We start from the raw sequence: 14,986 nt of genomic DNA on the forward strand, positions 1-14,986 counted from the left end.
GACATTTTATGATGTAAAAATCATACTAACAATATAAGTACACCTCAGGAAACATTATAAAATAATAGAAAAATGCCATGCCATGGGACCTTTAAAAAATAAAAAAAACCACGTCAGTCCTAAAGGGCTTTAAAGGGCTTCCCCAGACCAGCAGGTGTGCTGTTTATAACCTTCATCTCCCTAGTCCTTAGATCCTCCCAACTGTGTTTACAACAACATGCTGACCCATAATCCCCAGGGAGCATTAATATAATTGCTCTGCCTTGGGTAATTTCCTGAACGGTGACGTGGCTGTAAGTCTTATTCACCGTCATCACCTCCATGCAGGCTCACATCTGAGTCGAGTAACGTGGTGCGGATGAATAAATCCATATTAGTGGGTCAGTCTGAATCTTGGTGACTTCAGCAGAGAGCAGACACAGTACTGTCTCGCACATAAAGGGCCAATGATTTATGACCGACATAAATCAGTGGATTGAGCTTTGTTTTGACTGAGAACAAATACGTCAGCAAGAACTAAACTCAGGCATACGACCTTCCTATTGTCTGTGTTCAGTGCAATCAAAGCAGTGTAAACAGAAAACAACATTTGGAGTTGCGTCATGTACAGTACTTTTACGTCTTGACTTTATTTTTGTGTTTCATTGAGAACTGACTTATTCACAGTTAAAGTTAGAGCTTGCGGCGTGTCGCCCGTGGATGTGCTGCCCTCATCTCTCTTGGGTCATATCACAGGAATGCACCGGCTTACCGTCTCACACAATCCCAACTCTAGACATGCATTATGAATGAGACCGGACTCCTTTTACTGTAACCCACAAAAATGCACTGCTTACACTTCAAAGGGGAATATGGGCTTTAATAATACCCATAAAAAAAGTTAGCATGCATTTGAAAACAATATGTTTTTACATGAAAATTAAGACACCACCAATTCTAGAGAGATTGGACAAAACATGTCCAGCGATTTAACCTATTAGTTTTGAAAACAGCATATTCTATATTGAAACATATATATATATTATCACTCACTACCTCTAAAACCACCTTTGCTCACACCAAACAATATTTTACAGATGTTAAAGCATCACACTGCCTCCGCCGGCTTGCCTTCTTCCCATAGTGCATCATAGTGCCATGTGTTCCCCAGGTAAGTGATGCACACACACCCGGCCATCCACGTGAGGTAAAAGAAAATGTGATTCATCACACCAGGCCACCTTCTTCCATTGCTCCGTGGTCCAGTTCTGATGCTCACGTGCCCACTGTTGGCACTTTCGCCGATGGACAGGGGTCCACCTGACTGGTCTGCGGCTATGCAGCCCCATAGGCAACGAACTGCAATGCACTGCATATTCTGACACCATTCTATCAGAACCAGCATTAACTTCTTGAGCAATTTGAGCTACAATAGCTCGTCTGTTTGATCGGACGACACAAGCCAGCCTGAGCCCCCCACGTGCATCAATGAGCCTTGGCCACCCTTGACCCTGTCACCGGTTGACCACTGTTCCTTCCTTGGACCACTTTTGATAGATACTGACCACTGCAGACCGGGAACACCCCACAAGAGCTGCAGTTTTGGAGATGCTCTGACCCAGTCGTCTAGCTGTCACAATTTGGCCCTTGTCAAATTCAAATCCTTACGCTTGCCCATTTTTCCTGCTTCCAACATATCGACTTTGAGGACAAAATGTTCACTTGCTGTCTAATATATCTCACCCACTAACAGGTGACCATGATGAAGAGATAATCAGTGTCATTCACTTCACCTCATCAGGTCATAATGTAATGCCTGATCCGTGTATATATATACTGTTTTATATATATATATATATATATATATATATATATATATATATATATATATATATATATATATATATATATATATATATATATATATATATATATATATATATATATATATATATATATATATATATATATATATATATATATATATATATATATATATATCTGTGTTTTTCCATATACACTACGATTCAAACGTTTTTGAAAAAAGTTTATTATGCTCACTAAGGCTGCATTTATACTGTACTATCACTAATTTACACACATGCACTATCACTAATTGAATGCATCGTTGCTAAATAAAAGTATCAATTTCTTTCAAATAAAAAATCGTATTGACCCCAAACTTTTGACCAGTAGTGTATGTATTAACAATCAATATTCTTGCATATAAAATCTCAGATTTTCTTTTTTTGTACATTGTTTTCCAAATTCTGCCATCAAGATAATAATTAATTTTGATTCCTCAAAGTAAGACCCTTTAAGAGAATGACCAGCCCATCAACAAATAGCAGTGTTGTGAGCAGTTTGCTTTGTCTAATGCAGTGTTACTCATTGCCCGGCTCGCACCAGCTTAATTTGCGTGGCAGTACATAATACGGTGAAATGATCATGCAGTCAATACATATAGCGTATATACTTCTTTAAAAACAAGCAGGGCTATAACATAACCCATTAAAAACTCTATTTGTAGGCTAATAGAGCAGACACTTTATTTATATAAAAAAAATACCCAAAAACAGCAGCATTACAAGATGGAAATATAGACTAGAAAGGATATTTAAACTGGCTCTGCCATTACGTCCATGACTCACTGCGGAGTTGCCCGTTTTGACTGTCTTTCCAGCTTTTAACGCCGAATGTGCTCAATTGATCAACACATTCTCATGAAATGCGTATCTGTAACACAAATTGTATTTATCGTGTGATTTATACGCCAAAATGACTTTTTACGTGTATATGATATCAACTAGGATTAGTGGTGTGGGTTACGCGCCGGCATCATGAGCACAGACAGCGCGCCAGAATAGAGTTCTCTTTCGCTCTTGAACAAACTATAACAGAGAATTATGCCACAATGTCCGTTTTGTTGAGTATCCCCATAAGAACAGTATTAAATGAGTTAAATAACGTCTTAAATGAACTTAAAGAGTTGTGAGGAAATGGGACGCGTGTGACAGCGCACCAGATCCGCGTCATGTTCGGCAGCAGCAGATCTTAAAGTCACAGCAGCACTAGCTACTAATGAAGTTTGAAGCCTAATAAAAAAGCCTTCAATTACACTGTAATGTTGAATGGCTATAATGTTTAAAATTGGGGAATCTATTTCATAGAGACATCAGTATCAGTATTAGTATCAGTGATACTGGCCTTCATTCATAAAAAGATGCCATTGAACAAATACTGTCTTTGTTTTTTCTACATTCATTTGGTGATTTACTGTGAAATTATTACATTATAAAATATATTAAAAACGTGTTTTGAACAGAAAAATGTGTGAATAATCTAGTTTTTTTTACATCAAAAAATACATCACTCCCATCCTTTCTTTCGTCCATGTCTTCCTCCTTTGATAGTGCTCTCATAACATTCCCTTGATTTCCCTCTATCAAATAAGCAGTATGTGGAGGTATCCATCTGTTCCCTCTACAAGTATCACTGCCTGCTTAAACTACACTTAAAGGTTCAGTGTGTAGTATTTATGAGGATCTATTGACAGAAATGCAATATAATGTACATAACTATGTTTTCAGTGGAGTATAAAGACATAATGTACCATTCTGTTTTTATTATCTTAGAATGAGCCATTTGTATCACCATATACCGCGTGTCCCCTTATAGTGAAATTACCAATTTTGCACCCCCATGTTTCTACAGTATCCCAAAACAGACAAACTTCTCTACAGAGCGCCAGTCACTCTCTGCTCTCTACGACAACAACATTTTTGTCCTGTGTTGGCCCCGTAGCTTCTCTATGTGCTCCGAAAGGGAGGGGGGATGCAATCCGCAACCTCACCGCTAGATGCCGCTAAAAATCACACACTGCATCTTTAACATACAAACACACACAAGTGCAAACGCACACCAACACATCTTATACAGTGGGTCCAAACACACAGCACCTTTTTTTGTTCCAGATATACAAACATTGTCATAATTATATCAAACATGGCACAGATGCAAAAAAAAAACAGAAGTATTTCTGTTGCACTCTTACAGTAAACGTCAAAATATAACAAAAGTTGTAATGTTGTTAACCGCAGATCAGTTTACCTGAGATAGGTGTAGTCAAAGCCATATACACGTATATGGTGTATGGTTACATTTGACTAAAAGAACTGTAAAAACTCTGGATGGAAACTGGATAGAAACTCTTTTGACCTCAAACAGTGCTGTGTGACCCAATACATGATACATTATGCAGCCATTTCTAGATAATCGTAATGACTTCCAGTTATTTTAAGTCATTATGGGAACTGGGTGGGTTCTCTCTAGACACTACTGATATTATCAAAGAATTCAAGCGGAAATTATTACCAAACTTGTCAGGGCTTCTGGAGAATTTTCTGTAGAGTTCTGGAGACTTTACTTAACTTTTATCGTAAAACATACAATTGGCCCAAAATGTATTTGGACACTAAAAATATATGAATGTATATGAAATGTATAGCAAAACATCTGACAAGAATAAATTATCATTTTAATTAATAAAACAATAGATTAATAAAAAAGTGTATAAATAAATTATAATTATGATAAATATAAAAATATTAAATGACACAAAATTAGAAATAAGAAAGTACTTTCTGGTTGTCAAATATTAGTGAAACATTTCCAGAGTTAACATGATGAACTACATCCATGGTTCTACTGCTACATCTGTGTGAAACGGAGTTACAGCCACTAAAATTAGAGCAGTTTGTTCAAAGTAAATAGTAAAAATAGCACAGAAAATGATAGACGTTAAAGTAAGTATGCTGCAATTCATCTCTTCTGTATCCAAAATATTCACAAAATATTTTTTAGGTCAAGTCCTTAACCTGCCCTGAATTCACCTTCCCTGTTTCTGTGCTTTCTTTCATGTAAGGCTTAACATTAAACCCGCTCTGTTCTGGCGCTAGATTCAGGCACGCTGCATTCAGATTGAGATCTCTAGCTCTCTAGACAAGGACAACTTAAATTATAGTCAAGAAAGATATATAAAAAGCAAAGTGGTTTGTTATACAATTATCTAAAACAAATCTCAACGCACTGCGTTATCCTTTCACAAACCGCATGAATGACTACGAATGGTGGTCCAATTAGTTCAATGGTGCTTTAGCAAAAAGATCAAGTACGTCTGTCCCTTTAAAATCAAAGGGATAATTAACTGCAATCACCACTATACCATCTATGGCATCAGATGTCCAACCGGCTCGCTCTATTGTTGTGGACGACAGTGAGTGATAACAGATACCCTGCCCAATCTCTTTGGCAGTGTAATTTAAGCTATTTAAATTAAGACTGGCTGTTCCTAAACTTTAAGGTACTAAACTATTTTTTTCCAATTAGCATGGCAGTTAACACTGACAAGGCTCAGAGAGTTCACAGAGTTCTCCCGGAAACTTAAATAATACTTTGAGTACTAATGTTTAGAATAAAAATAAAATGACAACAGAAAACTCTTGTTCAGAAATGTCTTGTAAAATGTAAGCCATATGCGAGAGCTACATGAAAACACTTCGGATTGGACATAAACATGTAAAAAAAACTAAAATACATTTTCATGAGTCCAAAAGTACCGTGACTAAAGAAAATAAAGACCTTTCCAAACCTGTGGAGTCCAGCACATGACATGTGGGAAAAAATGTGTATCGTGGCCACGAATAAACAAATCATTCCCAAAACTTACTAATGTGTCAAAATGTTTTACTAATTCGTTCCCTCGTTTTAAGTAAACAGTGCGCACAATATAATAATTTGTTGCCTTGTTTTACCAAATCGTGCACACAATATAACAATTTTTTGCCACGTTTTACTAAATTGTGCGCATGACACAATAATTAGTTCCCTTGTTTTACTTAAATCAAAACAAGGGAACGAATTAGTACAATGTGCCCATAATTTACAAAATCAAGGGAAGGAGTTATAATATTGTGCGCACGATTTAGTAAAACGAGGGAACAAATTATTATATAATGCACATGATATACCAAAACGAGAGAACAAATTCTTAACTTGTGGCCACGATATACATTTTTGTCGGTTGCTCTGTATCAACCCACCAGAATATATGAAAATACTACAGCAATAACACAAGATTATACTGAGAAATGTAACACTATTGAAACTACATTTTAGCATTTTAAACCCATAACAACTAAAAATACAACAACAACAAAAAAACAATATATATACACACACTACCGGTCAAATGTTTGAGAACGGAAATGTTTTTAAAGAAGTCTCTTCTGCTCACCAAGGCTGCATTTATGTTATTAAAAATACAAAAAAAAGCTGCTATATTGTGAAATATTATAAAAATGTAAAATAACTGTTTTCTATTTGAATATATTTTAAAATGTAATTTATTTCTGTGATGCAAAGCTGAATTTTGAGCATATACTCCAGCCTTCAATGTCACACTATCCTTCATAAATAATTCGAATATGGTTTGGTGCTCAAGAAACATTAATGATTATCAATATTGAAAGCAGTTATTCTTTGATGAATAGAAAGTTCAAAAGAACAGTATTTATCTGAAATAGAAAGCTTTTGTAACATTGTACTACCGTTCAAAGGTTTTTGGGAAAGAACTTAAAGAAATTAATACATGCATTAAATGGATCATGTGACAGTATAGAACAGATATTCATAATGTTACAAAAGCTTTATATTTCAGATAAATGCTGCTCTTTTGAACTTTCTATTCATTAAATAATCCTGGAAAAAAATGTACACAACTGTTTTCAACATTGATTTATTATTATATAAATAATTTTAAAAACAAATTGAGCAGCAAATCGGCATATTAGAATGTAGACTCTAAAGACTGGAGTAATGATGCTGAAAATTCAGCTTTGAATCACAGAAATAAATTGAAATTTTAATATATATTCAAACAGAAAAAAAAGACAATTTATTTTAAATTGTAAAAATATTTCACAATAATACTGTTTTTGCTGTATTTTGGATCAAATAAATGCGGCCTTGGTGAGCAGAAGAGACTTCTTTAAAAACATTTAAAAAAATCTTACTGTTCTCAAACCTTTGACCAGTAGTGTGTATATATAATATTTTAGAGTGTTATATCCTTGAGTCTGAGTTTTGTTCTCAATAAGGGTCAAAAATGGTCAAAACATCAACTTTTGCCATGGTTTTTGCCAAAGTAGATCTGGGGAAAAGTTTTAGATAATAATTAGAATACTGTTATAATTAAAATACAGTTTTTCCAAGTAATACATTCAGAATCACAGAAGTTCTGATTGGCAGTGAATTTTCCCAAAAGTTTAGCTAATGAACTTGTACATGACTGCTTTACCTCCTAAGCTCTATTTAACAGCATGTGGTCCACAAAAAAAACAGGAAATGAAGAGCCTGTCTATGGGTCATTCAGAAAGTGGGACACCATGCAAAGAGAATGTACAAGACATCATGTTTCACATGAGGCTGTTCCCAAAGCACAGCCGGTTTTCTTGTCAATCATGAGACATGAATCATCTCAAAAGGAGATGTGCAAATAAAAATAGCATGCAGGAATAATTCATGAATCAAATCAAGCTTTGTCAAAAGTATAAAAATAACAGTTTTTTAAAATGCTGAAGAAAATATGGCAAACATTTTTGAAAGTGACTTCGGTCCACTACCACAAGAGTTTTCAAGAGTTCATTTGGTTGTAAAATATGGTTGTCACTCATATAAATAACCGATATCTTTGTGTACAGAATGAGATCAACAGAGGAGGAGTGACCGCCATATTTAATAACAGAAAAACATGCACCAACCTTAACAGGCACTTTCACGAATGCAAATATTGCACTTTGACATCACAGCCACATTATAGCACCTTGTTAGATAAACACATCAAGAGCCATCCAATTAAAACTGCTTTATGTGGTCCATCTATTCCATCAGATTAGATGTCATACAAGACCATGCACAACCATCACTTTTATATAGAAGCACAAATACACAGATTTACACACACTCCACCAAAGATAAAAGACCTCTCTTAAAGAGATAGTCCACCCAAAAATTGAAATTCTCTCATGATTTACCCACCCTCATGAGAACTTTCTTTCTTCAGATAAATACAAACGAATCACAATTTCTCTCACGTGAACGTTCGTATGACAGCAGACTCGAAGGTGCAATGATTTACAGTTAAAAAGGTAAAAAAATATTAGTATCTTTCTTGTACACACCTATTGTTTTGCTTTAGAAGACACGGATTTATCCACTGGGGTCATATGAATTAAAATCACGATCGCTGTGTGTGGTTTTTCAAGCGTCAAAAAGGCTTTCAAGCGAAAGAAAGTAATATACATCGGAATAACCATCATTTTGGGGTGAACTATTCCTTTGAATAGTCAGTAACATTGTACTGTTTTGATTTGTGCGCTTAATATAACCATGCAGTATTGTTATTCAAATTATGATATTTTATTAGAGTACCCCAAATGTCACTAGCATGAATGACAGGATATGAGGTGGCAACTGTAAATGAATGACTGGTGTGTATGACATGAGCTGAGTCACTGTCATGCATTACAAACAAAACTAACAGGAACCGCAGACAATAGGGTCAGTATATGAGGTGAAGGAAGCACATACTGACACACGCACATTGTCCTCGCACTAATGACATCATTAAGATGTCAGTGAGTTTTCCTCCATCCTGACCTCTTAACCTTTTTTCATACACACACACAAACGCACAAGCACACACATACACTTGAACATTCTCAAAGCAAGGTTGTGTTTGCTTAGCTGAGAGCTGTTATTCATGGAGACCAAATGGAGCATTCCACAAGCAAAGGGGGGTAAGTAACCTGTCTCCTTTTTGCAAGCCTGCTTTATAAACGTTCAGGCCAAAACATAACGGAATTATACACCAAAATAAGCCTGTGAATCACCAATATGCAAAATCTCAGTAGTGGCGGATGACTGTTCAAATTATACTTCACATGCACAGTGTGTTCAAACAGACTGAAAACTGGTGTACCAAAATAATCCGTCCTCTACAAACAATCATCACCCATTTCTAAAATAAGCACATACAAATGGAGAACAAGATGGAACAAGAGAGACTAGGGTGAGGTATCTGCCCTCTGGCACTGTTTGAAAACGTGTGGAAATAATCCTCATATGAAAATAATCCGTTTCACTTTTTTTGCCATTTTACTATTTTTAAGTGAATGCACAACGGTTTGGATATGTACTGGTCGACATACTGTGCTTCTTTTTAATGACTAAAATCAGCAAATCCAGCCATATTTCATATCTAATCATGTTCACTCTACAAAAACACACACATTAGGCTACAAATTAAATTTTTTGCATAAACTCCATAATCTCAAACCATATTTTTTAATGTCTTATGCACTTATTTTAATCTACAATAGGAGGTAGATGCATAAACGAAACTAGATTCAAAATTATTTACAGTCCTTATGGTTAAATAAAAAAATAAATAATGAAATATTCATTATACATAAAAATACATATTACAGAATGATTTACTAAAATGAAAACCATTTTAATGTATTCAAAATTGTACAATTTGTTGAAATCTAGTTCTCTCCCCATTTCTGACAAATCCATCAATAAATGTTTAAATCTATCCCACAGTTACACTTTAACAAGTCAGCGAGAAACAGAGTAAATGAAAAACCCAGATGAAAGGTACTAGTGGAAGAGAATGTAAATACAAGAGAAATTCCCTAGGAACAGTGGAACTCAATTTATGGAAGTTAAGTGAAAAAAAAACAATGGGGGTTAAAACTTAAGAGGAAGCAGAGAATTACACAAGATGTTAAAAAGAGATATTGGTTGGTGTAAGACAGGAGAAGGAAACAGCAAGCACAGGGAACTAACAGAAGGAGATAGTCAAAAGTTCTCCTTTACCCATCTGTGGTGATCTTAAGTGAACTGGTGGAGCGCGACCGGGGCTTCATGATAATGCTCATTCTGGAAGTGGATTTCCCTCTGCTAGCGGCTACAGCTAATCCCAACAGTGTGCATTTGTTTTCAGTCCTCATGTGCGTCTCCAAGCGTGAACATAACTCGGTCGAGGCGGCCCAGCCTCTGTTTGTTCCACTGACAGAGGCCCCTCGTGGTCCGGGACTCTCAAACTGACCGGACAGGAGTTCCACTGTTTGTGTCACTCAGCAACCGTCTGCTATAATGCAAGACAATCTGTCTCTCCCCCTCTCACTCTCTCTCCTGAAACTCCCACCCTATGTAGCCTACTTTCCTCCCTCCCTCCCTCCCTTCCTGGCTGGCTGCAGGGCTCTTTGCTTGGACTCGTGTAGTAATGACGTAGTCGGGGGTTGGGTGCTCCTCATGTTTGAGACAAATGAATGGAGGAGGAAACTTACACCTCAACTTGAGTGCTTTCAAATGACGGGGGAAAATGAAAGGTAAGTGATCCCAACAGATGTATAAGTGTTTCCCAGTAGTATGAATTCACGCTGAGTCAAAAGCATTTAGTGTGAAAATGCACATCCTGTGTAGCCTGGATGATGCAAGCAATCATTTACAATAAACTTAAGTGCGCTTTCCCTCACAAAAATAAGTATACATAAGTAAAGTTAGAGTATAATCTAAGTATATTTTATGTAGTTCAATGTACTAGAAGTATACTTTTAAGTGTACAGTTTAAATACTACTTGGGACTATAAATTTGGCCACTTTTAGTGTAACATTAGTAAACTTTTGAGTACACAACTACTTAACAACTAAGTTTTTTGTTTGTACTGCAACTATACTACAAGTAAACTTATAGATATACGGATAGTTTACTAGTCAAATACTAGTAGAACCTTTTTTAGTTTATGAAAGTACACTTTGAAGTATACTCAGTACTAGTTTAGTAGTTTTATACTGCAAGTATACTTGTAAGTTTTCTTTAAGTGAATATATCATATCATACTTATAGTTGACTATTTATATATAATTTTTTTGCACTTTAAGTATACTACTATGTTCCATTCTAGCTTCATGCATCCTTTTTTTAAATCAACACTTGAATGCGGGTAAGTTTTATATATATAAAAAAGTATTTAACAGGCTACTCAATCAAAAGAGTACACACAACTACAAGTCAAGTATACTTAGAATACTTAATTATACTTTAAGCATATCTTGATCAAAAATTGAGTACAAGCATAGGCCAAATATAGTTAAGATTTTTTTGTCGGTAGTCAAGTATACTTCAATTCAAGTATACTTAAGTGCAATTTTAAGTATATTTCTGAGAAGTAAATAAAAAGTAGACTGAATACTTGCTTATTTTTTAGTTTAAAAGAAGTATACTAATAGCACACTTGAATAAATGTATTTTTCGAAAGGGTTCTCATACATGTGCAATGACTAACATGCGATGAAAAAATGACTAGTACAGTACTGAATGTCATTCAATTAAGAGAACTCTTCAACAAAGAACAATCTAGCACTCATGGCTGTGCTTGACTAGTTTGTTTACCGCTGCGATTAACGGTTCACACATTAACCCATGCCAAGGGCCCTCAGAGGTGTTCCAGTGACGCATGACATGCTCCAACCAATGACAGCAAAGCAGAGAGTATCCCTTACAGCTCCGCCCACTTGATGGTTTCAATACACATTTAGACAACAGGCTTGATTTTATCTTTAGTGAAAGGATTACAGATGTCTGATTACGAAGCAATTAGCTTGGGAGAGATAACTGTCAGTTCTAAATTACAACAAACTGAAAAAGATGCTAGAATAGATACTTTTAGGTTGAGTGTGTGTTTGTCTCATTAGGTATAGACAAATAATATCACAGCAATATCACACAATATCAACAGCTAATCTATGTTTGTGCGCATCATTGCCCCCCTGTGTTCACAAGAGAATAAAGCAGAGAGTAATGGATAAAATCAAGAACATCAAACTACATTTTTTACTACAGAATGCAAAGTATTAACTCAGGTTCTGTAGAACTGCCCAACCATAAATACATTTATATTCACATTCTTTTTTACTCCAATGAATATTTCTCAGTGTTGTGTTTTTTTTTTTTATTCTTCTATATAAACATGTACATGTATATTGACAGTGATACATTTTTGAATGGCGTCCACATTAAAGCTACTTAATGGCCTATTAGCAGTTTTTAAACAAACAATTTATTATTGCCACATCAGCAACAATGGCTATTTTCATGTAAGCATGCATATATGTATATGTATGTATATGTATATGGCCAGCAGAAAATGTAGTAGACTGTTTTTAAAAAAATTACAACATATGAAACACATGACAAATGAATCCAATGCAACAACTTGTGAAAATTAAGCCAAAGTTCCATTATATAATGTATCCCAGAGGTTTTAATCGAGTTAATTTGTTTGCTTAAACGCTATTACAAAAATGTAGATTTTGAAATTTAGCTTGGAGGATCTTTAAGACAGTTTTAAACTCAGATGACCACTGCAAAAAATAAAAATAAAATAAAAATATCCGTGCAATAAAACAGTCACTGCTGATACAATCACAAATAGTGTGCACTGATAACAGATTAAAAAAGGTATACTGTAAACCATATATTTCTTTAATATGCAAGTCTGTTTGTACCTGCGTGACTTGAACCAGCGTTTCCTTTTCTTGCCTTTTAGTGAGTTTATATGAAGCTGGCGGCCGTTCCAAGCAAAAGTGCTAAGAAAGAGAGAAAGAGGAGAAGTGCCTGGAGATTCACTAGCCATGGTGTCCTGATGAAACTGACAGCTTGACTGACCACAAATAAGAGGGCTTCAGCTTTGTGTGAGGAAAATGTCCACGTCACTACTCTGACCTCATCCCATAATCCAATAACACCTGTCTGGCCCTCTCGCATTCAACTGCCATGTTGGAAACACAAGCTTCAGTGCTGGTAAACTGTACATGAAACTATGTCACCAGAAAGCAATCAGCTTTGAAAAATATGCTGCCCCTGTCAGCTGACTTGGCTCAGGGTTGATGTCCTGAATAATTGTATGGTCCTGTTCAATAAAGAATTATGTATTTTTCTACTAGGAGAGAGCGGGGCACAACCTTTTTGGCTGTCTCAGTTTATGTAAATCCACTTGGGGTTCAGAGTTTTTACTTTTTCCCACATTAATTTCACACATGTCTAGTACAATTATGTGGTTTTGTTTCATTAATACAGTGTATACTTTTTTCATGATTTACCCAGAATGGAAGTGAAATGTGACAACATGCCCCGTAGGTTGGGTACATTGTAACATAACCAAATGACAGCTTAAATTGTTATCTGATATAATCAAAAAAATATCCATGACAATAAAATACAATTATTAACTTTTTAAAATAAAATAATGGCTTTTTTATTTTTAAAATGTGCACATTTTTGAGTTTAACAACAAACGCATCGCTAAATACAGCTATACAGCATAGTTCCAAACATAATAATAATGAATCATTTTTGAACATTGACTCTCAGTCATTATTCACCCTTTTCTCATGGTTTCTCAAAATAATTCATAAAAGTACAGAATATAATAGCACATTTCTAATAGGGGCTCATTGTAACGCAGTGTTACAACACACCCCACCAGCGCAACCGGGATTTAAACCGCGGATCATGTCTTCTGCTGGTTAGATCAGCATTAAAGAACTCATTCTCAACTGTTAATAACAGATATAAGATTAAAGATGTGTCTTATTTTAAATGAACACAAAAAATAGAGATGAATCTTCCAAATATTTTTTAATTTTGGCACAATTTTTCCTCTAAATAATGTTGATATGGCAACTAGTAAGTACACTAAGTTTCGTCATCCTGGCATGTGTGGAAAGTTTTAAACCATGCGTGTTACAACTAACCCCGCGTTAGGTTGTGCCCCACGCTCCCCTACTCTTTGTCTTATGTGATAGATTTTTTTCTTCTTTGTGTGTGAGTGTGTGTGTGGGCCCTATTGGGTGTCACAAATAGATTTTAGTTTTGTAAAACAATTGTATGTATCTGAAAAGACAAAATCAAGAGCATTATCCTGTAAGTATGCAGCAATTATTCTGACTAATGTACTTTGGGATTAACTGAATTCAGCAAGAGATGAGAAAAAGCTTGTTTCACAAAGCACAACTAAATGTCTAAAAATGTAACAACTTACATTTTGTTTGGCAAACGCATTCTGAAATTGCTATGCTGAAATCAAATCATATTTCTTACAGCAAATTCTTATTGATTCTTATTGATGAATTCTTGTTGAGTTGTTGTTCTTGCACCCAGTATTTAAACGTAACAAAACGAATGCCTCAAAAAGATCATTTAAATTAAATTCAAAAGCCATAAACACCATAAACGTTTAATATTCAATATTTAAATGTATATAAAAATAGGCTGACTCACTGATATGTTGGATGCGAGATTAAATATTATAATAAGTGCACAAAAATATGATAAACAGGTGTTTTAGAAAAATCTTGTTACCATTTAGTGCTCTTTGACAGAAAATATAAAGTAAAGGACCTTTTGCCCTACCGTAGTCATCAGAAAAGTCATCTATGGTCGAATGCATTGAACAAAGGTAAGCTGAGGGGACATTGTAAATCCATTACAGACCTGTGTGAGAGCAATGCAGTTCATTCACGTAATAAGCTTTATAAACTCAGGTAGGGTCTGTTACACCCTGGCGACATGGGTGAGAACGATTATGGGTAAGATCCGATAACAGCTCTGTTGGTTTTCTGCATCTTTAATACTAAAAAATATATTGATATTATTCATCATTTCAGCAATTAATTACTTTGTTCAAGCCAAGAGAACGTTCCATGCTGTCTGTCTAAAAGTACTACATTGATACCAGATGGTAAGTGTCTGATAATGTACTGCTGCATCTCACACTCCCACTCGCCTACAACCAATTATTGATGAAAATAAGTCATCAGGAGTTGATCTAAGAAAAACAAAGTTATTTTTAAATATGTTGAATGTTCTAAATATAAT

The 14,986-nt window shown here is 35.2% G+C and overlaps 1 protein-coding gene across 6 annotated transcripts in view; it reads right to left on the reverse strand.

The window, feature by feature from the left end:
* The window catches only part of pde4d (phosphodiesterase 4D, cAMP-specific), a gene marked incomplete at its 5' end in the record, with an annotated part of 191,973 nt that overhangs the window by 32,351 nt on the left and 144,636 nt on the right, over positions 1–14,986 (reverse strand). The window contains one exon of one of the 6 annotated variants that reach the window (XM_079826726.1): positions 12,616–12,770. The exons of 4 other annotated variants lie outside the window; for them this stretch is intronic. In XM_079826726.1, the coding sequence (XP_079682852.1) occupies positions 12,616–12,743 (128 nt within the window). Of the gene's footprint in view, positions 1–9,921; positions 10,242–12,615; positions 12,771–14,986 lie in introns of those variants that run through there. One more of the 6 variants, XM_079826725.1, reaches the window with a different exon arrangement.

Source organism: Gobio gobio (assembly GCF_949357685.1).
Source record: "Gobio gobio genome assembly, chromosome: 10".
Classification (NCBI taxonomy): domain Eukaryota; kingdom Metazoa; phylum Chordata; class Actinopteri; order Cypriniformes; family Gobionidae; genus Gobio; species Gobio gobio.